Source organism: Microcaecilia unicolor, chromosome 1 (genome assembly GCF_901765095.1).
Source record: "Microcaecilia unicolor chromosome 1, aMicUni1.1, whole genome shotgun sequence".
NCBI lineage: Eukaryota > Metazoa > Chordata > Amphibia > Gymnophiona > Siphonopidae > Microcaecilia > Microcaecilia unicolor.
The window spans coordinates 485076447-485103949 of NC_044031.1; the positions used below are offsets into that span (position 1 = coordinate 485076447).

At 42.2% G+C, this 27503-nt stretch overlaps 1 protein-coding gene across 1 annotated transcript in view; it reads right to left on the reverse strand.

Moving 5' to 3' along the window:
* Positions 1 to 7073: 7073 nt before the first annotated feature.
* Positions 7074 to 27503, reverse strand: part of PRKDC (protein kinase, DNA-activated, catalytic subunit) — a 490177-nt gene continuing 469747 nt past the window's right edge. Inside the window, exons 84-86 of the mRNA XM_030214157.1 lie at positions 20883 to 21071; positions 17151 to 17290; positions 7074 to 8126 (exon numbers count right to left, since the gene is read on the reverse strand). Coding sequence (XP_030070017.1) covers positions 7922 to 8126; positions 17151 to 17290; positions 20883 to 21071 — 534 coding nt within the window. The 3' untranslated portion in view covers positions 7074 to 7921. The remainder of the gene's footprint in view (positions 8127 to 17150; positions 17291 to 20882; positions 21072 to 27503) is intronic.

A 27503-nucleotide genomic window follows, 5' to 3' on the forward strand; every position in this document is an offset into this window, starting at 1 on the left:
TGGCTCCCAATAAAGGCCAGACTATTTTTCAAAACAAGCACTCTCATCTTCAGAATATTGTTTGGGATATCTCCCAATTACATGCTAGACTTGATAAACTGTCTCCAAGAAATACAAGCTCAGAAACCAGAAGCTACCTACTCCTTCACCTGCCCAACTGCAAACACTTAACCTACAAATGCATATACACAACCAGATTTAGCTATTTGGGCTCTAAATTGTGGAACTCAATTCCCAAAGCGATAAGAAGACTCACAGACTAACATACGTTCAGGAAAGAACTAAAAACCAATGTTGTCAAAAAATTAATGGTTAACTAAATATGACAATATTAGTCCACAGCCAAATTGAACTAAAACTTGTTTTTGGATAATCGTGGGGTACAAGAATGAATAAATAAATTAATCTGTCCAAAAATATCAAAGATACTTTTTACAACAGTTGATATTTGATAAACCTCAAACAACTGATGCTACTCACCAGCTGAATGCATTTGCTGATGGTGAATCACCTTCTCAAACTATACATTTGTTCACACACCTCTCACAGCCTGGTCCCCAGCGTCCTTAGACCCACCCCTTAAAGGCACATTTGTTTGCTAGCACACAGAATTTGACACCCTGTAGATTAGAACTGTTTGGATGTCTCCTTGTCTTTAAGGGTACAGGTCTGATGCTGTCTCCGTGTATTTAAGGGGACAGGCCTGATATGAATAGTGTTTGGGAGAAACTGCCATGGCCCATGGGACAGAGGGCACTGTCCTCCTTTCACTGCAGGATATGTTTGAGGACAATAGGAAGTGCCTTGCACCCTGGAGTGGAGGAGTAGCCTAGTGGTTAGTGCAGCGGACTTTGATCCTGGGGAACTGGGTTAGATTCCCACTGCAGCTCCTTGTGACTGTGGGCAAGTCACTTAACCCTCCATTGCCCCAGGTACAAAATAAGTACCTGTATATATGTAAACCACTTTGAATGTAGTTGCAAAATACTACAGAAAGGCGGTATATCAAGTCCCATTTCACCTTCCCTGCACCTTAGGGTGCTCAAGCAGTAAATCTAACCACAAATGGAAAGTTTAGAGAAACGTATTAAAAAAAAAATCTGTCTTCCCTTTGAAGTTTAGATGAAAACAGAGTTATATCTTCTGTGACCTTAAATTTTAAAGTGTATGTAAAATCTAAAATTGAAAAATATTGAGATAAGCATAGTAACATAGTAGATGACGGCAGAACAAGACCTGCATGGTCCATCCAGTCTGCCCAACAAGATAAACTCATATGTGTATACCTTACCTTGATTTGTACCTGCCTTTTTCAGGGCACAGACCGTACAAGTCTGCCCAGCAGTATTTCCCGCCTCCCATCACCGGCTCTGGCACAGACTGTATAAGTCTGCCCTCCACTATCCTCGCCTCTCAACCACCAAACCTCTTCCCCCCACCTGCTCCGCCACCCAATTTCGGCTAAGCTTCTGAGGATCCACTCCTACTGCACAGGATCCCTTTATGCATATCCCACGCATGTTTGAATTCCGTTACCGTTTTCATCTCCACCACCTCCCGCGGGAGGGCATTCCAAGCATCCACCACCCTTCTCTGTGAAAGTCTGCCCCCCTTCAATCTCATTTCATGTCTTCTCGTTCTACCACCTTCCCATCTCTGGAAAAGATTTGTTTGCGGATTAATACCTTTCAAGTATTTGAACGTCTGTATCATATCACCCCTGTTCCTCCTTTCCTCCAGGGTATACATGTTCAGGTCAGCAAGTCTGTGCTCATACGTCTTGGAACGCAAATCCCATACCATTCTCGTAGCTTTTCTTTGCACCGCTTCCCTTTTTTTAACATCCTTCGCAAGGTACGGCCTCCAAAACTGAACACAATACTCCAGGTGGGGCCTCACCAATGACTTGTACAGGAGCATCAACACTTCCGTTTTTCTGCTGATCACACCTCTCTCTATACAGCCTAGCAACCTTCTCACTACGGCCACCGCCTTGTCACACTGTTTCGTCGCCTTCAGATCTTCGGATACTATCACCCCAAGATCCCTCTCCCCCTCAGTACCTATCAGACTCTCACCGCCTAACACATAAGTCTCTCATGGGTTTCTACTCCCTAAGTGCATCACTTTGCATTTCTTCGCATTGCATTTTAATTGCCAAACCTTAGACCATTCTTCTAGCTTCCTCAGATCCTTTTTCATGCTTTCCACTCCCTCCCGGGTGTCCACTCTGTTGCAAATCTTAGTATCATCCGCAAACAGGCAAACTTTACCTTCTAACCCTTCGGCAATGTCACTCACAAATATATTGAACAGAATTGGCCCTAGCACCGATCCCTGAGGCACTCCACTACTCACCTTTCCCTCCTCCGAGCGAACTCCATTTACCACCACCCTCTGTCGTCTGTCCGTCAACCAGTTCCTAATCCAGTTCACCACTTCGGGACCTATCTTCAGCCCATCGAGTTTATTTAAGAGCCTCCTGTGGGGAACCGTGTCAAAAGCTTTGCTAAAATCTAAGTAGATTACGTCTATAGCATGTCGATGATTCAATTCTCCAGTTACCCAATCAAAGAATTCAATGAAATTCGTTTGGCACAATTTCCCTCTGGTAAAACCATGTTGTCTAGGATCTTGCAACTTATTGGCTTCCAGGAAATTCACTATCCTTTCCTTCAGCATCGCTTCCATTACTTTTCCAATAACCGAAGTGAGGCTTACCGGCCTCTAGTTTCCAGCTTCTTCCCTATCATCACTTTTGTGAAGAGGGACCACCTCCGCCGTTCTCCAATCCCTCGGAACCTCTCCCATCTGCAAGGATTTATTAAACAAATCTTTAAGAGGACCCGCCAGAACCTCTCTGAGCTCCCTCAATATTCTGGGGTGGATCCCGTCTGGTCACATGGCTTTGTCCACCTTTAGCTTTCCAAGTTGTTCATACACACTCTCTTTTGTGAACGGTGCTATATCCATTCCATTCTCAGGTGTACTTTTGCCAGTCCCTCGCGGTCCTTCTCCAGGATTTTCTTCAGTGAAAACAGAACAAAAGTATCTATTTAGTTAATTGGCTTTTTCTTCATCATTATCTATATAGCGGTTCGCTGTATCTTTTAGTCTCACAATTCCCTTTTTAGTCATTCTCCTTTCACTAATATACCTGAAGAAATTTTTGTCGCCCCTCCTTACATTTCTAGCCATTTGTTCTTCTGCTTGCGCCTTCGCCAGACGTACCTTTCTCTTGGCTTCTTTCAGTTTCATCCGGTATTCCTCCTCGTGTTCCTCTTCTTGAGATTTTCTATATTTCTGGAACGCTAACTCTTTAGCCTTTATTTTCTCAGCCACTTGCTTGGAGAACCATATCGGTTTCCTTTTTCTCTTGCTTTTATTTACTCTCCTTACATAAAGGTCTGTGGCCCTTTTTTGTCTATTAGATTGTAAGCTCTTTGAGCAGGGACTGTCTTTCTTCTATGTTTGTGCAGCGCTGCGTACGCCTTGTAGTGCTATAGAAATGCTAAATAGTAGTAGTAGTAGTATTTATTACTTCTTTCAGCCTGGACCACTGTCCTTCCACTTCTTGTACGTCCTCCCAGCCCATCAGCTCCTTCCTCAGGTATTCCCCCATTTTACTAAAGTCAGCACACTTGAAATCCAGGACTTTGAGTTTAGAGTGGCTGACCTCCACTTCAGCTGTCATATCAAACCAAACCGTTTGATGGTCACTGTTTCCCAGGTGTGCACCCACTCGGATATTTGACACACTATCCCCATTTGTGAGCACCAGATCCAGCGTCGCTCCCTCCCTCGTGGGTTCTGTCACAATTTGACTGAGCAGAGCACTTTGGAAAGCATCCACAATCTCTCTACTTCTTTCAGTTTTTATTGTAAACTGAAATTTATTTTCTTTATTATATTTGTTAAATAGTGAATTAAACCCTCATAAGAGGTGCTGGATGAATAGCACTAATAATTGAATTCCTTGATTTAGCCATAAGAGAGACAGCTAATGCAGTGGGCATAGTAAAGGCATCTCCACCCTGCCAATCAATACGTCTCAGCCCTGTTCTGCAGGGTCAACCTCTATGGATAAATCTCACTATTGGTGAAATTACTGACATCAAGGAACAAGTACTTGGCCTGTGAAACTAATATATTTTTCTCCAGTGTAAACACGTTCCCCTAGGAACCTAACTCAATCCTCTCACAAATGGTCAAATTCTAATGCAGTAATGCTTTATTTATTTATTTTTCCACATTTATATCCTACTTTAACCAAAGCTGGATACAAACTACATATCCAGCTTGAGAGGCAATTCTTAAATCATCCAGGAGAGCTGCTCGTTCTGAAAACCTAACAAATGTTCTGTTTCACTTAAGACAGAGCCAAATCCTTATTTCATAAATGTTGGTGGCAAAGCAGTTGTGGCTGTGATTTTTTTTTCCAATCACTGGAAGTTTGGGCGGGGTACCCATTAGTTATTTCTAACTTGTAAAAATATTTTATTTTTCTTGTTAGCCTCTTCTGTATACATTACTTGATTTATCAGCAGCCACTCACTTGAAGAGAGACTTGCTGACCTGAACATGTATACTCTGGAGGAAAGGAGGAACAGGGGTGATATGATACAGACGTTCAAATATTTGAAAGGTATTAATCCGCAAACGAATCTTTTCCGGAGATGGGAATGCGGTAGAACGAGAGGACATGAAATGAGATTGAAGGGGGGCAGACTCAGGAAAGATGTCAGGAAGTATTTCTTCACGGAGAGGGTGGTGAACGCTTGGAATGCCCTCCCGCGGGAGGTGGTGGAGATGAAAACGGTAACGGAATTCAAGCATGCGTGGGACAGGCATAAAGGAATCCTGTGCAGAAGGAATGGATCCACAGAAGCTTAGCTGAAATTGGGTGGCAGGGGGAAGAGGGGTTGGTGGTTGAGAGGCTAGGATGGGGGAGGGCAGATTTTTATACGGGGTCTGTGCCGGAGCCGGTGATGGGAGTCGGGACTGGTGGTTGGGAGGCGGGAAATACTGCTGCACAGATTTATACGGTCTGTGCCTGAAAAAGACAGGTACAAATCAAGGTAAGGTATACACATATGAGTTTATCGTGGGCAGACTAGATGGACCGTGCAGGTCTTTTTCTGCCGTCATCTACTACAACTGGCCACAGAAATACAGCATAAAGGTTCGAGTGTGTTTAATGAAGAAAGCTGCTTAAATTGGGGCACCCACACTTTTGAGAACTTGAGCCACTGGCTTTGGAGGACGGGGTAAAGAGTCTGAAAATCCTTGCTCTGCCTCTCAATATTTTAATATTTGTATTCTAATTTATTCTATTTGCTATATACTGCTATTGTACATGAACTATATTTGATCTATGTAAATATTGCTGATATATTTATTACTTTTACATTTTAAGAGACTTGAGACCGTTTTGGGGGAAAGGAATGTGATATAAAAACACAGTATAATGTAAATAATTGTATAGTGGCCTACTCTCATCGTTTTACAGCTGGTAATCATGTCAAATATTCCTACCTTCTAAAACAAAATCCTCTTTCTAGTGATCATGCTAATCTCCAACTTACAGCTCAAAGTACTTTAGAACATGTACCAGAAGTGTCTGCGAGTATCTGATCTTGTAACCAATATGATTTCTGAATGTAATTTAGACCACTCACATAACTGTTTATTGCATTTGATTACCTGGTGTGACCTTTGGACTGTTTGACTTGACAAGAGCCAGTGTACTTTCACACAGACAATTGAAATTCATAAATTCTACCATTTTTATTTAAAGAAGAGATTTAAAATTACTGAAAGAATTCAAGAGATTAATAAAATGAACATTCATTCTGAACATGTCTGACCAAAGCTGCCCCCTCCCTTTTCAAAAGGAGAAATGTTTTTGGCTTTAGTATCCTGTAAGAGTGCCTGCACAAAAATGACAAAGAATGACATGGATACATGGAAATGTATCCCAGGTCATGTTAGGACACTATAAAACATTAACCTTATTCTAGGCGAGATGGCTTCTAGTTGGTGAAATACAAGGCACTGGCCTTCGACAAAATACATATCCATCCATCTGAAGTGTTTAATTATTATATATTTCTATATCACATGCATTAGTATCAAATACATAAGCTTGGTCGAAGTCCCAGGATGAAACAGATCAAATCCTGCTTGAAAATATATTAAAAATACTTTAATTACTTGGAGAAGAGAATTACATTGTAAAGTTCTAGTTAAGAAGCAGGCTGCTGTCAGCGAACAAAATGAATTGCTGCTATAATAAGGTATTTGGTTTTAACATTTTAAGATTTCTGAGGTTATTTCAAAAACAGCAACTATCAATGTGCAAAGTTGATTGACATTATTTCAGCAAATCAGTGCCCGAATTAAAAAAACTCTCAGGTTACTTCCTATTTAGCCTCTAGTTATACGGAGGTGGTTCTTACCATAGGCCAGTGGGGTTCCCAAACCTAGTCCTGGAGGCATCCCAGCCAATCAGGTTTTCAGTATATCCACAACAGGGGCGTAGCCAGACACCCAATTTTGGGTGGGCCTGGGCCCAAGATGGGTAGGCAGACGAACCTCGCTCCATCCCACAGGTGATTTGGTCTCTCCTTCTTTCGCCTGCATGCCATATGGTCTCTCAAACATCTCCCCTCTCCCGTATACCTTTTAAATATCAGATTTTCACCAGCAGCGAGCAGCAACTATTACACACTGCTCATGTTGGCCCCACACCCTTCCCTCTGATGCAACTTCCTGTTTTCGCCTACACAGAAATACATCAGAGGGAAGGCTGTGAGGCCGGTGCAAGCAGTATGTATGTCACTGCTCACTGCAGGCGAAGATCTGCTACTTACAAGGTATGCAGGAGGGACACTTGTTGGGAGTTTTCGGCTGGTGGGGCTTGGGAATCCCTGCCAGCCACATTATAGATGTGTTGCTACTGGGTGGGCCTGGGCCCACCCAAGCCCACCCTTGGCTACGCCACTGATCCACAATGAATATTCATGAGATAGATTTGCTTGCAGTGGAGGCAGTGTGTGCAAATCTCTCTCGTGAATATTCATTGTGGGTATCCTAAAAACCTGACTGGCTGGGGTGCCTTCAGGACCAGGTTTGGGAACCACTGCCATAGGCTATATGCACATGAGAGCCTAACAATAGCATCATCAGCAGTGCCAATTACTGATGACAAAAGTGAAACCAAAAACATGTCACTTGATAACTTCTAGCACAGTCAGTCATGGTACAATTCTATTACCTGTGGGGGAGGGGGAAGATGAGGGGAAATAAAACATTAATTAGATAGAGAGGGGGAAACATTTCTAATGTAACTGAAAACAAATTTAAGGTTTGAATTGTGAAAGGAGCAGAATGATTCTCTTATAATCTGGTTAAATGATTAAATCAACACATGCCAACATTTTTGCACTAAAATGGATAAACCATAAATGTGATTGTAATTTCATTGTTCAGTCAACCAAAGCTTTAAGTTGATGGACACTGAATCTTATTGATATAGTATTTTTTTTTTTAATTCATGGTCTGCATTTACTTTACAAAAATCCTTTTTTTTGCAGCTGTTTCTTCTCTGATTGGTGTTCGTACAGTGTCTGGACACTAGTGGTATCTCCTACTGTAAATACCAGCGCTGCTCGGAGTCCCATCTACTTTCTTTTCTTGGAAGCAGTTCTTCTCTTCCCACTTGCTAGTACTGTGTAGTCTCTTTAACTGTTGTGCTACAGAGAATAGCAACTTAATTTTCATACTTGATGAATTTCTGTAACAGGGTTTAATGCCTGAATAATAAAAGACTGTTCTTCCCTTCAAACTTAAGAAAAGCAACATGGCTTGTGGTAACATTTTTCTTAATTTCACAAAAAGAAATCCCATCAGACCATATGTGTTACATCCAGGGCTCCCATCCTTCCCAGACTCTTCCTAGGATATTAGGGTCTGTGGCTTGGTCCAGGAGACATTTCACCTGGATCTCTTCAGTAAGTCCATCCTTAGGTTCTCTGGCTCGAACATTGTGTGTTTTGTCCCCCATAGCCACAGCTTTCATTTCCTTGTAGGCCACCGACTTCTCATGTCCTAGTTCCAGTTCATCACTAAAATGCAAATAAAATAACTTCTAAGTGCAAGTTCTCCAGAGCTATCAGGCAGCAGTCTAACATGGAGTCTTCATACGGATGTGGGAAGTGATACAGATCTACTAAGGATCTAAACTGGAAAGCTATGTTATTTTCTCTTGCCTCCTTACAGATTTCTCTGTGAAGTATTGCATCAAAGTCACTATTAACCAAAACACCCTGCAATTACTGCACTTAAAGCTATATGGGATTTGTTCTATGGTCCAGAGGAGCTAATTTACAGTCAGGCTTTGGACTATTCTTATTGTCAATGAGTTTACAGTAATCAAGAACAAAATTTAGTTTTTTTAAATAAGGATCACAGAGGTTCAAAATGTTATATAGAACACACTCACACACTTAACAGTAACAAATATAAACCAGCACAAATGTGAATGCTATATAGAGACATTAAACATCATAGTGCAATAACAGTAAGCTAAATTCCCAAATCAGATATCACAACGATTCTAGTTGTGCCAAATCTACAGAATCCACAGGACAATGATCCCCAGTTACGTCCCACCAGAGTAAAACACAGTGGAAAATACTCCTAAAAACCCACATAATTTTCCAGTTGAAGCCTCCGTCTCCTCTGGATCAAGAACTATTTTGCCTTAATACTCAGTTTGCTCCCGGGATTTATTTATTTCCAGATACCATAAATGACTGCTTCATGGAGCAGCTGGTCCACGAACTGATCATATTTTATATCTACTCCTTACTGGTACCCAGGGCCTGGTGCAAGGGATAATGGTGGCAATTATGCAATAGTGACCAGAATGGGATCAAAGTTTCATCACTGGAAGGAAGATGCTAAATAAAAAAAAAAAAAAAGCCAAACTACAGCTGTTGCACTTAATTTTAAAAAGGGAGACTATGAGAACATTAAAGAACAAAAAGGGAGTGGTTGCCAGGGTTAAAAGTTTGTATGAGGCATTGGACATTAATTAAAACTATTCTGGAAACCCAAATAAAATATATTCCAGGCACTAAAAAGGTCAAAAGGAGGCCAAACAATGGACATTCTGTTTTATTTATTTATAATTTCTTTATTAATTTTTAAAATAAACAGGAGCTCACAATACAGTTCGAAGTGCTCATTAATACACATGTCAAAACTCGAGATCACAAACAAGAGAGAACAACCAAGTCCAAATTGAGAGAATCATGAAACGAGTAAAGAGAAAGAAAGAGAAGCGGAAAGAGAGAAAAAGAAAATAAAAAGGGGGAAAGGGGGGAGGGAGGAGGGATGGAGGTTACAAAACAGAGCACATAGCATATACACCTAATACACCACACATCATGAGATGGAGCAGAAATATGACACTAGCAGCAACCATTCTGTTTTAATGATGAGGTGAGAAGATAGTGAAAGCCAAAAGGCAGGTGTCAGAACATAGGAGCCAACTTTTCAAAATTACTGGGGGTGCTAAGCCCAATGGAGATAATCCCTCCCTGAACACATACAAGGAATTTCTCAATATTGGGGGTGCTGAAGCATCCATACAGTCAACTCCTATGTGTCATAGAGTGGAAAGCAGACTCTAGTGAAGAAACAGGGATGAGCACAAGTACTGGCAAGTTATATGTAAAGTAATAAGGCTGGCCAAGAGAGACTTTGAAAAGAAGCTAGCTATAAAGGCAAGAACTACTAGTTCCTTGTAACCTTGGACAAGCCACTTTACTCTCCATTGCCTCAGGTACAAACCTACATTTGTGAGCTCTCCAAGGACAGAAAATGTAACTACTGTATTGAATGTACACACCTTTGACAAATTTAGGGCTTGCAGGTAGTATAAAAGAAATTAAAAATAAATGAAAATTAACTAAATAAACTTTTTCAAGTATATCCGAAGCAAAAAGCCAGTGAAGGAGTCAGTTGGACCACTGGATAACTAAGGTTCTGCTCTAAAAATGGCTGCCATGACCTCTTGTGGCAATCTTGCAAGACTGCCACAAGAGGTTATGGCAGCTGTTTTGAGAGTAGAGCTGACACGGGTAAGAGTGACTGGGGATCTCTTTTGCCCTGAATATACCACCAGACCACCAGGGATTGTAAAAGTAGTCTGGAGAGGGGGAGGAGGGGGGTCTACTCTTTGCATTTTTTTTGTGTGTGTAATACCATTGCAAGTAATGCAGTTATGATCTTGCATAGTAGTTTATATGGTAAACAGAATGTTCCAAATAAATGATTTTGATACAAAAGCTTAGGAGGAATTTATTTGTAAATTTGGGATGATAAACCCGTCAGTCTCTCTGTGGAGATATGACATCAGCTGTTACTTGAAATGTGGCACACAGTCAGCCATTGTAAAAGCACTGTGGATTTAGTTTCAGTTTTCATTAGCCGAGAACCATGTGTGCAGAGGCTATTTTGCTTGGAGATAAAATATGTTCTGGCTTGGATACTATTTGATGATACTAAAGAATTTCAATGCTCTGTTGGGTATGATGAAAATGCAGTGTTTTAATCAAATTTGTGGTGTGCAGAAGCTAGATTCTATAAGAAAGGAACCTGCAGTCTTAGATGGTTGGTAGCCAACTGTTTTGGGGAGGCTAAAGGGGGCAGAGCTTACCTCCTTGGCGACGTCAATGACGTCGCATCGCTGCCAAGGGGGGTGGAGCTTACCTCCGTAGCGACATCAATGACGTCGCGTCGCTGCCAAGAAGGCGGAGCTGACCTCCGTATTCTCCGTGGAAGCGACGTCAATGACGTCGCTGCCACGGAACTAAAACAATTAAACCGCACGCGCGAGAGGAGCGGGTAGGGCAGGCGCAACACCCGGAAGTCGACCATTGGGCTGGGGAGGCTTAGCCGCCCCAAGTCTCTTATACGGGGCGCCTATGCCTGCAGTGATTGTTCTTAAGAACAAGTACTGGTCAGCTTATATTGTTAGTAGGGAAATAATATTACAATGAAATGAAGTTTACATATTAGAAAATAATTTGAGAAATGTATTGCCCTTGATTGTAATTTTTCAGAGCATATAGTCCTCACATTCAGTAACATCAATGGTTTTTTTTTTTTTTTTCTGGACTGTGCATCAGGCTGGTATAATGTCCACAGTGTAGACTGCTGTCTGGACTCCTTTACCTATTTTAGTAAGAATCTATATCATGCTTGTCCTTAATCAGTTTTATAACTAAATACAAAACAGGAAACATCTCAGTGCTACTGTCTCTTGTTACTTGTGCACAGTTTGGGTAAGCATAAAAAGCTGGTAATCATCATTTTTGTTTTAATGATATCACAAAGTTCCAGTCTCAGATTTTAACTACATCTGCATTGACTAAGGAACCTAAATGTGCCAGACTTGTTGAAGTCCTTGCTAAAATTAATCTCCCAGTTGTTATCCTGTGCTTGCAGTTCCTGGGACCAGAGGAGCAATCATCTATGGGTTTAGCAGAGAGGTGACAACTGCAAGCTCCGATGATCCCCAGTGGGCCTCACTGGTTCACATTCACAACCAAAATGTAATTAAATTCTGGAGTTTGCTGCCAGAGAATGTGGTATAAGCAGTTAGCTTCATGGGTGGACAGGGTGCCTCTCTCATTTTCCCCTTTTCCACGTGCCCCAGCATAAATCCTTCTTTCTTTTCTCTTCCAGTCTGCACCTCCTACTGTCCGCCCCTCCCCACCACACTTCAAACCCACAGCTCCAACTAGAAAACTACTCTAAAAAGGAAAAGACTGCCAGAAAAGAGCTGCTGGAACACAACAGTGTGCTGCAACACTCACATGTAAACACAGAAGAACACAGTCTTCAAAAACTCAAAGCAACGAAGAACACAGCGAAGATGACACAAAATTGAAGGTCTTAGACGATGTATAAAAAGTCCACAAGGGCCGTGAGGAGCAGGGAATAAGGATCTGCAGAGGAGATGGGGCTGCCAGAAAGGGATCTCACCAGAGGCTACAAGGATTCCAATGTAACTGAAGAGCACCACAAATGAAGTCTCTGTTTGAAAACATCTTGATAGACTTATTTTGTTTCTACGGACTCTATCTAAAGAACATTAAGATTCCTGAGGTAGGCCGGTTGGCTGAAACACAGCCGTGTCGAGTCACCTCGAGTTACCACATTGTTCTGGACTCATCAAATAAAGTGGACTTTTTATACACCATCTAAGACCTTCAATTTTGTGTCATCTTCACTGTGTTCTTTGCTTTAACACTCATCACAGCCACGCTCTGCCAGAACCACCCCCCCGTGACAGGAGAGATAGGGATGGAACTAGAACTGGTGAGGGGATGAGAGGCGTGGAGAGCAGATGAGTATAAAAGATGGAAATGGGGGTCTAAGGAGGGGAACAGGAAACTTGGGAAGAAGAAAGTCAGAGGGGGCAATGAGATTGCTGGAAAGGGAAAAAGTTGGTAGGTAGATGAGAGATGAAATACTAGACTAGAGGGTGATAGGGAGAATGAGAGGTAAGCATCATATATAGGTGAATATAGAGGCAGAGAAAAGAAACAAAAAAGATTAGTTCCACATGGATATAGAAAAGGAAGGGAAGAAGGACAAGATGAGCGAAGAAATGGAAAGGTAGACTTGGACAAGAATTTAGGAGAAGACCGACACAAAAAGTGGAAGACATTGGGACCAACCCAATTGGAAAAGTGCCCAGACAACAAAGGTAGAAAAAAAATATTTGTTATTTAATTATTTTTAATGGTTGGGATGTGTCCGTTTTGAAAAATGCAACAAGCTGTGCTCCTATCTTCCAACACAGGAACAATGCTCTGTAATCCTTTGGTTTTCCCTATATAAAACGTATGACATATACACTCTAACAAATAAACGTAATTTGAAGGAGATATTGAGTCCAACTCTTTTGCTCAAGCTTGAGCTTGATTTATGTCAATCAAGGTGGTCATTGCAAGACATGTTCTATTACGTTGGAAACTTCTGAATTTATCAATCCAATTAATGGTAAACTTTAAAACTCAAGCATCAAACCACATGTCAATCATCTTATGTAGCTTATGTGCTAGAGTGTATGTGTCATAAGTTTTATATAGGGACGACCACGAGGCATTTACAGCAAAGGATTATGAGTATCGTTCCCATTTTGAAAAATGTACAACTTATCAATTTTTTTATTTTAGCAGAGTACAGGAGAAAATGCATTTCTGGTTTTTTTTTGTTTACCAGAATTGCACTGCATATAGAGTCTGAGTTTCTTTGGCAGAGGGGAAGGGGGTCTCTATTTCAGTTTTTGTCTGTTTTTGTGGTCCCCTATTTTGTATGAGTGTGAGGATCTGGAAAACAGAACTAACCCATCTGAAGACATTATTCTGGAAGATATGAAACTACTATCTATCACTCAATACCGCCACCTGAAACTGAACATGGCCAAAACTGAGCTTATTGTCTTTCCCCCCAAGCCCACCTCGCTTCTGCTCGCAACCTAGGAGTCATCTTTGATTCCTCCCTCTCCTTTTCCGCTAACATCCAGCAGACGGCCAAAACCTATCGCTTCTTTATCTACAACATTAGCAAAATTCGCCCCTTCCTCTTTGACTACGCTACCAGAACCCTTATCCAAACCCTTGTCACCTCTCGCTTGGATTATTGCAATTTGCTTCTCACTGGTCTTCCACTCAGCCATCTCTCTCCTCTCCAGTCTGTCCAAAATTCTGCGGCATGACTTATTTTCTGCCAAAATCGTTTTGCCCACTCCTCAAGTCACTTCACTGGCTCCCTGTCCGTTTCCGCGTACAGTTCAAACTTCTCTTACTGACCTTTAAATGCATCCATTCTGCAGCCCTCCATTACCTCTCATCTCTCCCTACATTCCTCCCCGTAATCTCCGCTCGCTGGACAAATCTCTCTTGTGGTCCCCTTCTCCTCCACTGCTAATTCCAGGCTTCGTTCCTTTTCCCTTGCGGCACCTTATGCCTGGAATGGACTTCCTGAGCCTGTACGCCTAGCTCCATCTCTACCTATTTTCAAATCTATGCTGAAAACCCACCTTTTCACCACTGCTTTTGGCTCCTAACCACTACTCAATTCCCCTATCCTTATTCCTTCTCACCTAGTACTTTCCTCGCCCTTAATTGTCTCGTATGTCTGTATTTTTAGATTGTAAGCTCTATCGAGCAGGGACTGTCTCTCTGTGTCAGGTGTTCAGCGCTGCGTGCATCTGGTAGCGCTACACAAATGTTAATAATAATAATAAAGCCTGTGTATTTCTAAGGTCCACATTGGGAGGAGGAGGGAATTACTGGGAGAAAGAGTTGGCCTTTGAAAAAGGAGAAAAGGTCAAGCTGGTGGTGTCAGGCCCATGGAAGGGGGACAGGGAAAATGTGCTCTCCCCTTGCTAATTCATGCGACTGTGAGAGGGGGCATAAGAGGAATTTCCATTGATGGTTAATTTTTGGTTTAAAAAAATTCTGTCTTCACTGTTTTCATATAGTGACTTCCTATTCAGTTTGTTTTGGTCTTTTTTTTTTTTAATAACCATAATGAATATGTGTGAGATGTATATATACAAATGAATATGCTAAATGTGCTATGCTACATCCCACCGTATGTCTCCCCTCCCCAAATGAAACAAACTACGCCCATAGTAAGTTTACAGGGTGTTACGATCTTGCCAGGTACTTGTGACTTGGACTGGCCAGTGTTGGAAACAGGATACTGCGCTTGATGGACCTTTGGCTTGTCCCAGTATGGCAACGCTTAAGTTCTTATGTACTTTGTGGTTTCGGTTGAAACCAAGCAATAAGTTTTGGCTGCAGTTTTGGTTTCAGCCAAAAGTGTTTAGACAGTTTTGGTCTAGCTCAAGCATGAAACTGCTAACCTGTTACTAGTTATCTGTAACCTATCATTCAAAACAGCCACAATACCTGAGGACTAGAGGGTAGTCAATGTAATGCAAATTTGTAAAAAGGCTCCAGAGTTGGATTGAGGCATAGGCAAGTGGCACCATCAGATGTGCTGAGGACTCAAGAGCCTAGTATTGTGAACTGTTTGGATTTGTTAGGATTCTACTAATTTATAAATTAACTGTATCGAAGCCAGAAAGATGGCTAACATGTTTGGATATTTTTTCAGTTTAGCCTTCTGCAGCTATCCAGTCCTCCCCACTTCCAGTGCAGAGACTCACAGGAAAGAGGAGCTAAGCTGCAAGTTCTGTGGGGGAAATGGAGTTCTGCGCAGGGCCTTGGTGGGGGTGTGGGGAGGAGTGAGGTTGTTGAGAAGGGGTAGGAGTGTAAGAGGATGGAGTGAACTGTTAGAGGACTGTTACAAGCTGAGTGAAAAAACTGGCAGTAAATTAAAGAACTTCATATGATGGTGGGAACCTACTCCTCACCGGCCTCCCACTTAGCCATCTATCCCCCCTTCAGTCCATTCAGAACTCTGCCGCACGTCTTATCTTCCGCCTTAACCGATATACTCATATCACCCCTTTCATCAAGTCACTTCACTGGCTTCCGATCAGATACCGAATACAGTTCAAGCTTCTCCTACTCACCTACAAATGCACTCGATCTGCAGCCCCTCCTTACCTCTCTACCCTCATCTCCCCTTACGTCCCTACCCGTAACCTCCGCTCTCAAGACAAATCCCTCCTTTCAGTACCCTTCTCCACCACCGCCAACTCTAGGCTTCGCCCCTTCTGCCTCGCCTCTCCCCATGCTTGGAATAAACTCCCCGAGCCCATACGCCGGGCCCCCTCCCTACCCATCTTCAAATCATTGCTCAAAGCCCACCTCTTCAATGTCGCCTTCGGCACCTAATCACTACATCTCTTCTCAGGAAATCTCATTTACCCCAACTTGACATTTCGTCCTTTAGATTGTAAGCTCTTCTGAGCAGGGACCGTCCTTATTTGTTAATTTGTACAGCGCTGCGTAACCCTAGTAGCGCTCTAGAAATGTTAAGTAGTAGTAGTAGTAGGGAAGAGCTGGTTAGGGGTGGGGGGGGGGGGAGAGTACTGTGACTGAGCATATGAACAGCAGAAGCAGTATAGTGTAGAGAGAGTCTGTCTGTCTGTCTGTGAAGTGACAAAGTGTGTGCATCTGCATGCCTCATTGGGAGGGGGGGATGCGTGTGTACATATGCATGAATACGTGCCACAGAGTGCATGTTTATACTTCAGACACATTGCCCATAAATGTCACTTTTTGGGGTAGTCCACCCTTGGCATCTCTGGTTTATAACAGAGACAATGTATGGTGAAATGATGAGCTGCACGGGGAGAGGAGAGGGGAGAGGGGAAATGATTGTAAAACCAGTACGTTTGTTTTAGAGAGAGGAAGAGTGTGGGCTATGCTATTGACAGAGAGGCAAGCGCTGAGAAACACAGTTTGGTTAAATAAAAAGCTTTTTAAAGACGGCGCATGTCCTTTTGCTCCTGAGATAATGCGCTGTGAAGTTCTCAAAGCACTGCTTAAAACAGCCTTTTAACATGGTCACAAACTTTTTGCAGGCCCAAGTATGGCTGTTCTGCTTATCTCGCAAAGAGAGAGAAAAGCACACAGCCAATCACACAAGAAATAAATAAATAAAATCAGCACCCTGTGTTTGCAAAAATACATTTTTAAAAATGGTTTAAGGGTTGGGAAAAATATACTGCACATGCTTCTCCTAGGCTTCAGGGGCAGTTTCTGATGAGTGATATAATGATCGATGTCACTTCCAATCACGTGACCCATCCAAGATGGTAGAAAATAGTGTGAAACAGGAAGTGCCATGGGGTGTCTACAAAAGAGGTTTGATAACAGGAGACAGCATGATGTCACAACTGAATCTGGTCTCCACCCACTCCACCTAAGGAGGTTTTAATTCTCCCTAATGCAGTTGCTGCCATCCTGGTACACCCAAAGTGATGAAATTAACAGGGTGACAAGCTCTGCCTACTGGCTTCAGCCCATATGCTGTAATAGGCCAGATAGGTTCATGCTGTTTCCTGTTATCAAACCTCTTTGGTGTCCACTACTTGCAGATTAGGGATGATTTCCAAAGCCTCTCCAGCACAGCACAAAGTGACTTACCAGGTAATTATTGCAGGATTAGTCCCTGCTAATTTCCTTCTGGCACAGTTGACTTTTTGCACTGCATACCAGTTTTTTTCTGCAGTGTTCACTTTCTTGGTCCAAGTTCCTTGTTTCTTTAACTGCTTCAGCATAAAATTCTACAGAAACAGGAAAAAACAGTGTTCACCTTCAGGGTCCATCAGGACACCACCCTCACAGTTCTACAAAAATTCTTGCAAATGTTTGATCTTTTGCACATTTTTTGCAACCATAAGTCAAGTATGAGTATATGATATTTGCTAAAATCTACATAAGAACTTTGAAGGTTGCTCCTCTGCTTTGTATGTTCCCTGCTGATTTTGTCATTCAAACCTAAGAATGCAAAATGCAGAATATGTGACTGAGATGAGTAATCATACTGACAACTGGTTCAGCAAAAGCCTCAAATGTCAGAAACATAGATACTGGTAGATAAAGACCACTTGGTCTAGCTTTTTTACCCATCTTTATCTACCTACTCTACTTCTGTGGGTCTTAATTAATATGTTTTTCTTTCTGCTGCCAAGGCCGCCTTGAGCCCGGTACACAGAAGATGCTGGGCATGCAATTAAGGTGTTGATTTTTAGTCAAATTTAGCCTCTGAACAGCAGGGGAGATGCCAGGGGGCTGGGGCTGACTGCTCCCCTTGGCATAGCAATTTAGACTGGGGAGAGGGTGGGTTGACAGGGGGGGTGGGGGGCTGGCTGCATCATCTGGGTTATTTGTGGGAGACACAGAGAAGGCAGGCAACCAAATTTAGGCCCGCTAAAATCAATGCTAGGGGCATAACTTCCTTTCCCTATCCTGTCCCTATGGTCTTTTTGGTATCATAAATTTAAGCCTAGTGATTTGAAAAGGGATATAAAAGATGTTTATAAAATCATGAAATAAAATAAATAACTTAGGAAATGCTTGGTTAACCTTTCAAATACCACAAAATCAAGGGGCCACTCCATGAAAATACTGACCAGCAGCTTGAAAATAAATTGTAGAAAGCTTTTTTTTTTTTTTCATGCAGCTCATATTAAACTGTGGAATCTGTTGCTGGAGGATGTGGTCAAGGTGACTAACCTAGCAGGGTTCTCAGGAGGTTTGGTTTCTGGAAGAAAAATTCTTTAAAAATGTTAGCTAGACAGATTTGAGCAAGCCTTGCTTATCCCTGAAAATGACCTATAAGAAACTGATCTACATTTATGGATCTGCCAAGTACTCAGCTTGGCTTTTATATTTTTATTTAAAGACACCTAAATTTAGGCACTCAGCTAGAAAATTCTAGGTGTCCAGCTCTTTGTGTGACATACTTAGAACTTTTGATAACTTGAATCTATCTCAGCCCTGCCTCATGCGGCATCTTGCCTTGGGCTGCCCCTGGAAGCAACTTTTCTTTTGTCACAAGATTATTTCTTGACATTTCTCATAACTCTCTCTCTTAGAAATGGTTTCTTGAATTGTGCCAGCAGGTGCTATTCATGCCCATATAAATGTATAGTTAGAGGTCATAAGTTTCTCTTCATTGACCCTGAATTTTCTGTCTCTCCGCTCCTCCTAAAAAAACATCTACTCCCTCCATTTGGGCTGGTTAATTAACATGGTTGTGAGTTTGTTTGTATAAAGAAGGCTTAACATTGAGCAAGTAGCTATATAATGCTTGTTTTTTTTGGTAACTTTCCTCTTTTATACACACTGGGTATTATTTCCTTCTTATTGATCCTCAAAGCTGTAGTCTTCTGTTCTTTTTGTTTTTAAGTTATTTATTAGCAGTTTGCTTTTTTTGCTTTTAAATACTGTAAATAAATATTTCTGACTATTTTCTTAGATATGTTGAATGCTCACATGGAGAGTCAATTTATCGCAGGTTACCTAGGCAGAAAAGGCATACAGTTGCATGTTGTCCCTATTTTATACAACATATATGTCTTTATAAAATAACCTCTGTGAAAGCTTCCACACAAGTTAACAGCTGCATCCGAGGCAGGAGTACCTTTGTGCGTAATAATCGGCTGTAAAGCACTTTCACAAATGCCAATCCTGCTTCCCCTCCACCCATTCTCCAGCCCTGGGAATATCTATGCCTATACTACATAAAAGTAGGTACCACTTTTTCTGACTGCTGACTTTTATTGCACATATCACCACAAACTAAGCACTTACAAGAGAGTGTAAAACTTTATTTTTTTTTTAATATGCTAAAATCACTTAGGAGCCCTCTTACCAAACAGTTGTAAAAAGTGGCCTTAGCTCACCTTTATACCAGGGGCGTAGGGGGTCCAGAGCCCGAGGTGAGGGGGCACATTTTACCCCCCCCCCCAGCACTGCCGACCCCCCCCTGCCACCGCCACCTTTGACAGCCCCCAGCGTCAACCCTTTTGACCCCCCCCTTCCCGCCGCTGCCAACCCGCCGTCACCGTCGGGTACCTTTGCTGGTGGGGGTCCCCAACCCCCACCATCCGAAGTCCTCTTCTCCAGTGCGGCCACGTTGCTGATCTACAAGCAAGGCTTCTGTTTTTGTGAGTCTTGACATCCTGCACGTTCTACGTGCAGGACGTCAGACTCACAGAAACAGAAGCCCTGCTTTTAGATCAGCAACGCGGCCGTGCTGGAGAAGAGGACTTCGGATGGCGGGGGTTGGGGACCTCCGCCAGCAAAGGTACCCGACGGCGACAGAGGAGGGTTGGCGGCAGGAGGGGCGGGGGGGTCGAGAGGGTCAGCGGCGGGGGGGGGGGGGGCAGGGCCAAATCTTCGGGGGCCCATGCCCCCACGTAGCTACGCCCCTGCTTTACACATGTCATATCTGTGCACTAAGGCCATTTTTACTTCTGGGGTAAAATGGTCAAAATTCCTATTTTTGGTATTAACCCTTTAGTGTCCAAAGTTCCTGTAATAAGCCATATGGGAACAGATTGATGGGAACATTGGACACTAATTAATGGCCACACTCTAATTTTGCCATTAGCATGTAAGCCTTTACCACCACCACCACCCATTATGTAGGCAATAAGGGCTCATGCACTAAGCACACAGCAATGTAGCTGTGTTGATTCGCACAGGACACACCCCTGCAACAGAAAATACATTTGAATTTTTAGAAATGGGTAGTGTGTGCACATGGCAAAATTACCATGGGATGCCTCATCATACCCCATGGTATATGCCATTTCTTGCTGCGGTAAGCATGCTTCAATGCTTACAGCAGCTTTATAAAGGACCCCTTGTAAAATTGCCCCAATAAGTAGAGGAGAAGCCTAATGTTTTGAGTAACAATCTGAGAACCAGGAAGATCAGGGCTCATGCCACTTCTACAGATGCTTATTGTGACCTGGGGCAAATCACTTCAACCTACATTTTACCTCCCCCCCCCCCCCCCCGCCATTTTTAACCCTCCCCGCCACCACCACCACCTTTGCCCCCCCCCCCCCCGGCATCAACTCTTTCGACCCCCCCCCCCCCCCCCTTACTCCGGAGTCTATCAACACGTCTCCAGTACCATGTAAGCCACATTGAGCCTGCAAATAGGTGGGAAAATGTGGGGTATAAATGTAACAAATAAATAAATAAATTGCTTCAGTCAATGATTTAAACTAAGTTCTCTTGGACAGGGACCTATCAATTGTACCTGAATTTGTAACTTGTCTTGCACTTGGATTTGCAGAGTCAGGTAAACAGATTCAAGTATACTTTATAAATACATACTTAAAATTGAAGAAACCTTACATTCCAGTCTAGACATGGTTCTTTTACAAAGACATCCATAGTTGTGATGAGCAGGCTTGGGTCAGTGCGATAGGCTCTTAGGGCATGCACCATTACACTCTCAATGAGACCAGACTCCTTCATTGGCAACATCAGCTGCACAAACTGACGCGTAAGACGGAAAGGCATCAGCTCCGGCACAGGGAGGAACTTCATCAAGCCAGCAGGAAGGAAAGAAGTATCAACAAGGGAAAAAACAGAAGACCTTGAAGGTAATCATCCACAAAGACAGATCTCAGCTATCATTAGGTACCCAATTTACATAAACCCCTTAACTCTATAAACTTGTTTGCATAATTGCACATGCAGCATGCAAAGTATAGAATGCAACTTGCTCAGGTAACAATATAATTAGCTAATTAGCAATTACTGGCTACAATCAGTATTGACGCTAATTTGCACAAATTAACAATTACATATAACTGCTCTTAGGGGTCCTTTTACTAAGCTAAGGTAAAAAGTGTCCTGCGGTAGTATGGACGTGTGTTTTGGCGCGTGCTGGGCCACTTTTTACCACAGCTGGGGAAAAGGCTTTTTTTTGTAATGGAGGCAGTAAATGGCTGTGCCCTAAAATTAAAAGTAGCGTGTGGCTATTTACTGCCTGAGCTCTTACCACCACTCAATGACCAAGCAGTAAGGGCTCATGCACTACACGCGTGGTAATCAAGCAGTGTGCACCAATGTGGCCAAGCTGCCGATTACCACCAGGAATGTCCCATGCGGTTGAAAATAAAAAAAATATTTTCTATCGTGGGAAACACTGCATGCTAACTTCAAAATTACCATCGGGTGGAGTGTCGATTTGGCACGCGCTACATTTGTGGAAGCCCTACCGCCGCTTTGTAAAAGAGCCCTTTAGTTGGGATTCTGAAATTTGTGCGCAAAATCCACAGCGTGCAAGTGCAAGAAGGATGGGCAGGTCAGGGTGAGTCCGGCACTTAGTTACGCATCTAACTGCCTACAGTTAGGTGCAAGCATTGAGCAGGCAGAGGTGTGCAACCGCAGACTTACTCTAGTATTTTATAACAGCATTTAAGTCGGGACTGCACAAAAATAAATATTTTACAGAAGGCACTGCAAATACATACAGCACCAGCCTTAAATACATATAGCACCAGCTGAAGATAGAAGTGTATGTGGCAGTACACACAAAGGACAGGGCAATGTTATACATAAATCTGAATGCAGTAATAATGAACAGTTTAACATGGGTAAATATGTGCCTATACACACAAAATATGTGTCTATACACACATTTATATATACTGCAGGGACACCTAGGTATATGAAGTAAGTTTTAATCAGATGCAGACACTGAAGCAGGGAAGAAAGGCAATCTTCTCCACAAAGGTAAATTGTCACTATCCTCTCACACCGATGATATGTCTCCAAGTGCTGACCAGGAGGGAAAGGTTAGGACAGCCGTTGTAGTTGGTGATTCGATCATTAGGCATATAGATAGCTGGGTGGCTGGTGGACGTGAGGATCGCCTGGTGACTTGCCTGCCTGGTGCAAAGGGGGCGGACCTCACGAGTCACCTAGATAGGATTTTAGATAGTGCTGGGGAGGAGCCGGCTGTCTTGATGCATGCGGGTATCAATGACATAGGAAAATGTGGGAGAGAGGTTCTGGAAGCCAAATTTAGGCTCTTAGGTAGAAAGCTCAAATCCAGAACCTCTAGGGTAGCATTTTCTGAAATGTTACACGTTCCACGCGCAGGGCCCAAGAGACAGGCAGAGCTCCGGAGTCTCAATGCGTGAATGAGACGATGGTGCAGGGAGGAGGGTTTTAGATTTGTTAGGAACTGGGCAACATTCTGGGGAAGGGGGAGCCCATTCCGAAAGAATAGGCTCCACCTAAACCAGGGTGGGACCAGGCTGCTGGCATCAGCATTTAAAAAGGAGATAGAGCAGCTTTTAAACTAGAAACGGGGGGAAGGCCGACAGTCACTCAAAAGCACATGGTTCGGGATAAGGTATCTTTCAAAGATATCACCAAAACAGGGAAGATAGGGTATCTTGATAGTGAGGTTGCAAAAGAGACCATAGCAGATCAGGTGTCCTTAAACAAAAATAAAAATCAGACAAAAGATTGCAAATTAATACTTTCAAGTACTGAGCATGATGTAAATAGGAACAACAAACATAGTCTGAAATGTCTATATGCGAATGCCAGGAGCCTAAGAAATAAGATGGGAGAGTTAGAATATATTGCACTAAATGAAAAATTAGATGTAATAGGCATATCTGAGACCTGGTGGAAGGAGGAAAACCAGTGGGACACTGTCATACCGGGGTACAAATTATATCGTAGTGATAGGGTGGATCGAATTGGTGGAGGGGTAGCATTATATATTAAGGAGAGCCTTGAATCAAATAGATTGAAAATTCTGCAGGAAACAAAACACTTCTTGGAATCACTGTGGATTGAAATTCCACGTGTAAAGGGGAAAAGGATAGTGAAAGGCATGTACTACCGTCCGCCTGGCCAGGATGAACAGATGGATGCAGAAATGTTAAAGGAAATTAAGGATGCAAACAAACTGGGCAACACAATAATAATGGGTGATTTCAATTACCCCGATATTGACTGGGTAAATGTAACATTGGGGCACGCTAGGGAGGTAAAATTCCTTGATGAAATCAAGGACAGCTTTATAGAGCAGCTGGTACAGGAGCCACCGAGAGAAGGAAAAATTCTAGACCTAGTCCTTACTGGAGCGCATGATCTGGTGCTGGAGGTAATGGTGCTGGGGTCCCTCGATAACAGTGATCATAATATGATTGGATTTGATATTAGCTTTGAAATAAGTATACACAGGAAATCAAATACGTTAGCGTTTAACTTTAAAAAAAGGAGACTATGATAAAACGAGAAGAACGGTGAAAATAAAAATTAGAGGAGTGGCTGCGAGGGTCAAAAATGTACATTAGGCGTGGATGCTGTTCAAAAACACCATCCTGGAAGCCCAGGCCAAATATATTCTGCGAATTAAAAAAGGAGGAAAAAAGACCAAACGACAGCCGGCATGGTTAAAAAGTGATGTGACGGAAGCTATTAGAGCTAAAAGAAAATCCTTCAGAAAATGGAAGAAGGAACTGACTGAAAATAATAAGAAACAGCATAAGGAATGTCAAGTCAAATGCAAAGTGCTGATAAGGAAGGCTAAGAGGGACTTCAAAAAAAGATTGCGTTGGAGGCAAAAACACATAGCAAAAATTTTTTTTAGGTATATTTAAAGCAGGAAGCCGGCAAAAGAATCAGCTGAACAGCTAGATGACCGAGGAGTAAAAGGGGCGATCAGAGAAGACAAAGCCGTAGCGATTAAATGAATTCTTTGCTTCGGTCTTCACCGAGGAAGATTTGGGTGGGATACCGGTGCCAGGAATGGTATTCGAAGCTGACAAGTCGGAGAAACTTAATGAATTCTCTGTAAACCTGGAGGATGTAATGGGGCAGTTCTACAAACTGAAGAGTAGCAAATCTCCTGGACCGGATGGTATTTATCCCAGAGTACTGATAGAATTGAAAAATGAACTTGCGGAGCTACTGTTAGTAATATGTAATTTATCCTTAAAATCGAGCGTACTGGAAGATTGGAGGGTGGCCAATGTAACGCTGATTTTTTAAAAATGTTCCAGAGGAGATCCGGGAAATTATAGACCGGTGAGTCTGACGCTGGTGCTGGGCAAAATGGTAGAGACTATTATAAAGAACAAAATTACAGAGCATATTCAAAAGCATGAATTAATGAGACAAACTCAACATAGATTTAGTGAAGGGAAATCTTGTCTCACTAATCTACTACATTTCTTTGAAGGGGTGAACAAACATGTGGATAAAGGTGAGCCGGTTGATATTGTGTAACTGGATTTTCAGAAGACGTTTGACAAAGTACCTCATGAAAGACTCCAGAGGAAATTGGAGAATCATGGGATAGGAGGTAGTGTTCTATTGTGGATTAAAAACTGGTTAAAAGATAGAAAACAGAGAGTAGAGTTAAATGGTCAGTATTCTCAATGGAGAAGGGTAGTTAGTGGGGTTTCCCAGGGGTCTGTGCTGGGACCGCTGCTTTTTAACATATTTATAAATGACCTAGAGATGGGAGTAAATAGTGAGGTAATTAAATTTGCTGATGACACGAAGTTGTTAAATCGTGGGAGGATTGTGAAAAATTACAAGAGGACCTTACGAGACTGGGCGTCTAAACGGCAGATGACGTTTAATGTGAGCAAGTGCAAAGTGAGGCATGTGGGAAAGAGGAACCCGAATTATAGCTACATCATGCAAGGTTCCACTTTAGGAGTCACCGACCAAGAAAGGGATCTAGGTGTCGTCGTTGATGATACGTTGAAACCTTCTGCTCAGTGTGCTGCTGCGGCTAAGAAAGCAAATAGAATGTTAGGTATTATTAGGAAAGAAAAACAAAAATGAGGATGTTATAATGCCTTTGTATCACTCCATGGTGCGACCGCACCTCAAATATTATGTTCAATTCTGGTCGCAGCATCTCAAAAAAGATATAGTGGAATTAGAGAAGGTGCAGAGAAGGGCGATGAAAATGATAAAGGGGATGGGACGACTTGCCTATGAGGAAAGGCTAAAGCGGCTAGGGCTCTTCAGTTTGGAGAAAAGACAGCTGAGAGGAGAAATGATAGAGGTCTATAAAATAATGAATGGATTTGAACGGGTAGATGTGAAGAGTCTGTTTATGCTTTCCAAAAATACTAGGACTAGGGGGCATGCGATGAAGCTACAATGTAGTAAATTTAAAACAAATTGGAGAAACTTTTTCTTCACTCAACGTGTATTTAAACTCTGGAATTCGTTGCCGGAGAATGTGAAAAAGGCAGATAGCTTAGCGGAGTTCAAAAAAGGTTTGGACGGCTTCCTAAAGGAAAAGTCCACAGACCATTATTAAATGGACTTAGGGGAAAAATCCACTATTTCTGGTATAAGCAGTATAAAATGTTTTGTACTTTTTTGGGGATCTTGTCAGGTATTTGTGACCTGGATTAGCCACTGTTGGAAACAGGATGCTGGGCTTGATGGACCTTTGGTCCTTCCCAGTATGGCAATACTGATGTACTTATTTCACAGGGGAGATGGATTTGATAATCAGAGGAGTGAATCTCCAGCCAGGTCTGCAAACGGAAAGGGGATATCTTCTGTGCATTCCTTTCTCATCTGCAGAACATGTAAAGTATATTTTAGAACAGATTTTGAGGAAATGTAAATGGCAGCGGGTAAATGTGCCAAGGTACATGTGTTATCACTGCTATAAGAAACAGATTACATGTAGATTTGAAAGAAATGAACAGAACACCCCCCACCTTTCACTACGCAGAAAACCCTGCTGGGTAAGCAGCACCTTTTGTAAATCACTGGTTGTGCATAGTTGAAGCAACATGGGTAACCAGGGCCTACAGTTTACATAATTACTCTAAAGTGTGAAGCAAGTGCCTTTCACATCTGTAGATAAGCATTTGCAAAGACAATGGTATTTGTTGGAATTTCCTTATTCATAAAATGTTAACTGTCATTTTACTTTTCATGATTGGAAGCCCAGCATCCTGCAATTCTTCTATTATATGGTTACCAGATTTTTGGCTTGCACATCTGGGACACCTGGGTGGGGTCAGGTGGGACAGGGCCTTCCCATGGCAATTTGTTTTTTAAACCAGAAACATTATCACCACCTCTCTCTATCCTCCCATCTTTCCAGTCCAGCCATCTCCACCTCTCTCTTCCCCTCTTCTGGCCCAGCATCTAAAAGAACTGCTGGGATATACAATTCACGTTGTTCCAATGGAAAATTTCAACAATTCCTGTCCATGTTATTGTATGTGATGATCTTAAGGTGGCCAAATAGGTAAAAAAAAAAGGCGACAGCAAAAGCTAGAAGGATGTTTGGGTAAATAGGGAGAGGCATGGCCACTAGGAATTTGGTCCATGGTGTAAGCGCACCTCAAATACTGTGTGCAATTCTGGTCACCGCATCTCAAAAAAAGACATAATGGAATTAGACAAGGTACAGAGAAAGGTGAAGAAAATGTTAAAGGGGATGGGATGACTTCTCTAAGAGGAAAGGCTAAAGCAGTTAGGGCTCTTCAGCTTGGAGAAGAGAAAGCTGAGGGGAGATATGACAGAGGTCTATAAAATACTGAGTGGAGTGCAACGGGTTGGCGTGAATCGTATGTTTACTCTTTCCAAAAATACTAGGAAAAGGGGGCATGTAATGAAGCTACAAAGTAGTACATTTAAAAGGAATCGGAGAAAAGTATTTCTTCACTCAACATATAATTAAACTCTGTAATTCATTGCCAGAGAATGTAGTAAAAGCAGTTAGCTTAGCGGTGTTTAAAAAAAAAGGTTTGGAAAGCTTCCTGAAAGAAAATAAATCTAAAGTTTTTAAGAGTAATTTTGGACTAAAATTAGACTTTTGAATTTCAGATTAATGAACTAGTGAGGAATTTATTTTTTAATCGATTAAGAGCTATATCATCTTCCTTGAGCTCTAAGTGTTTGGAATATAGCGCAGACAATTTTGATTCCTCATTTAGGTTATTGGAATTATTTTTT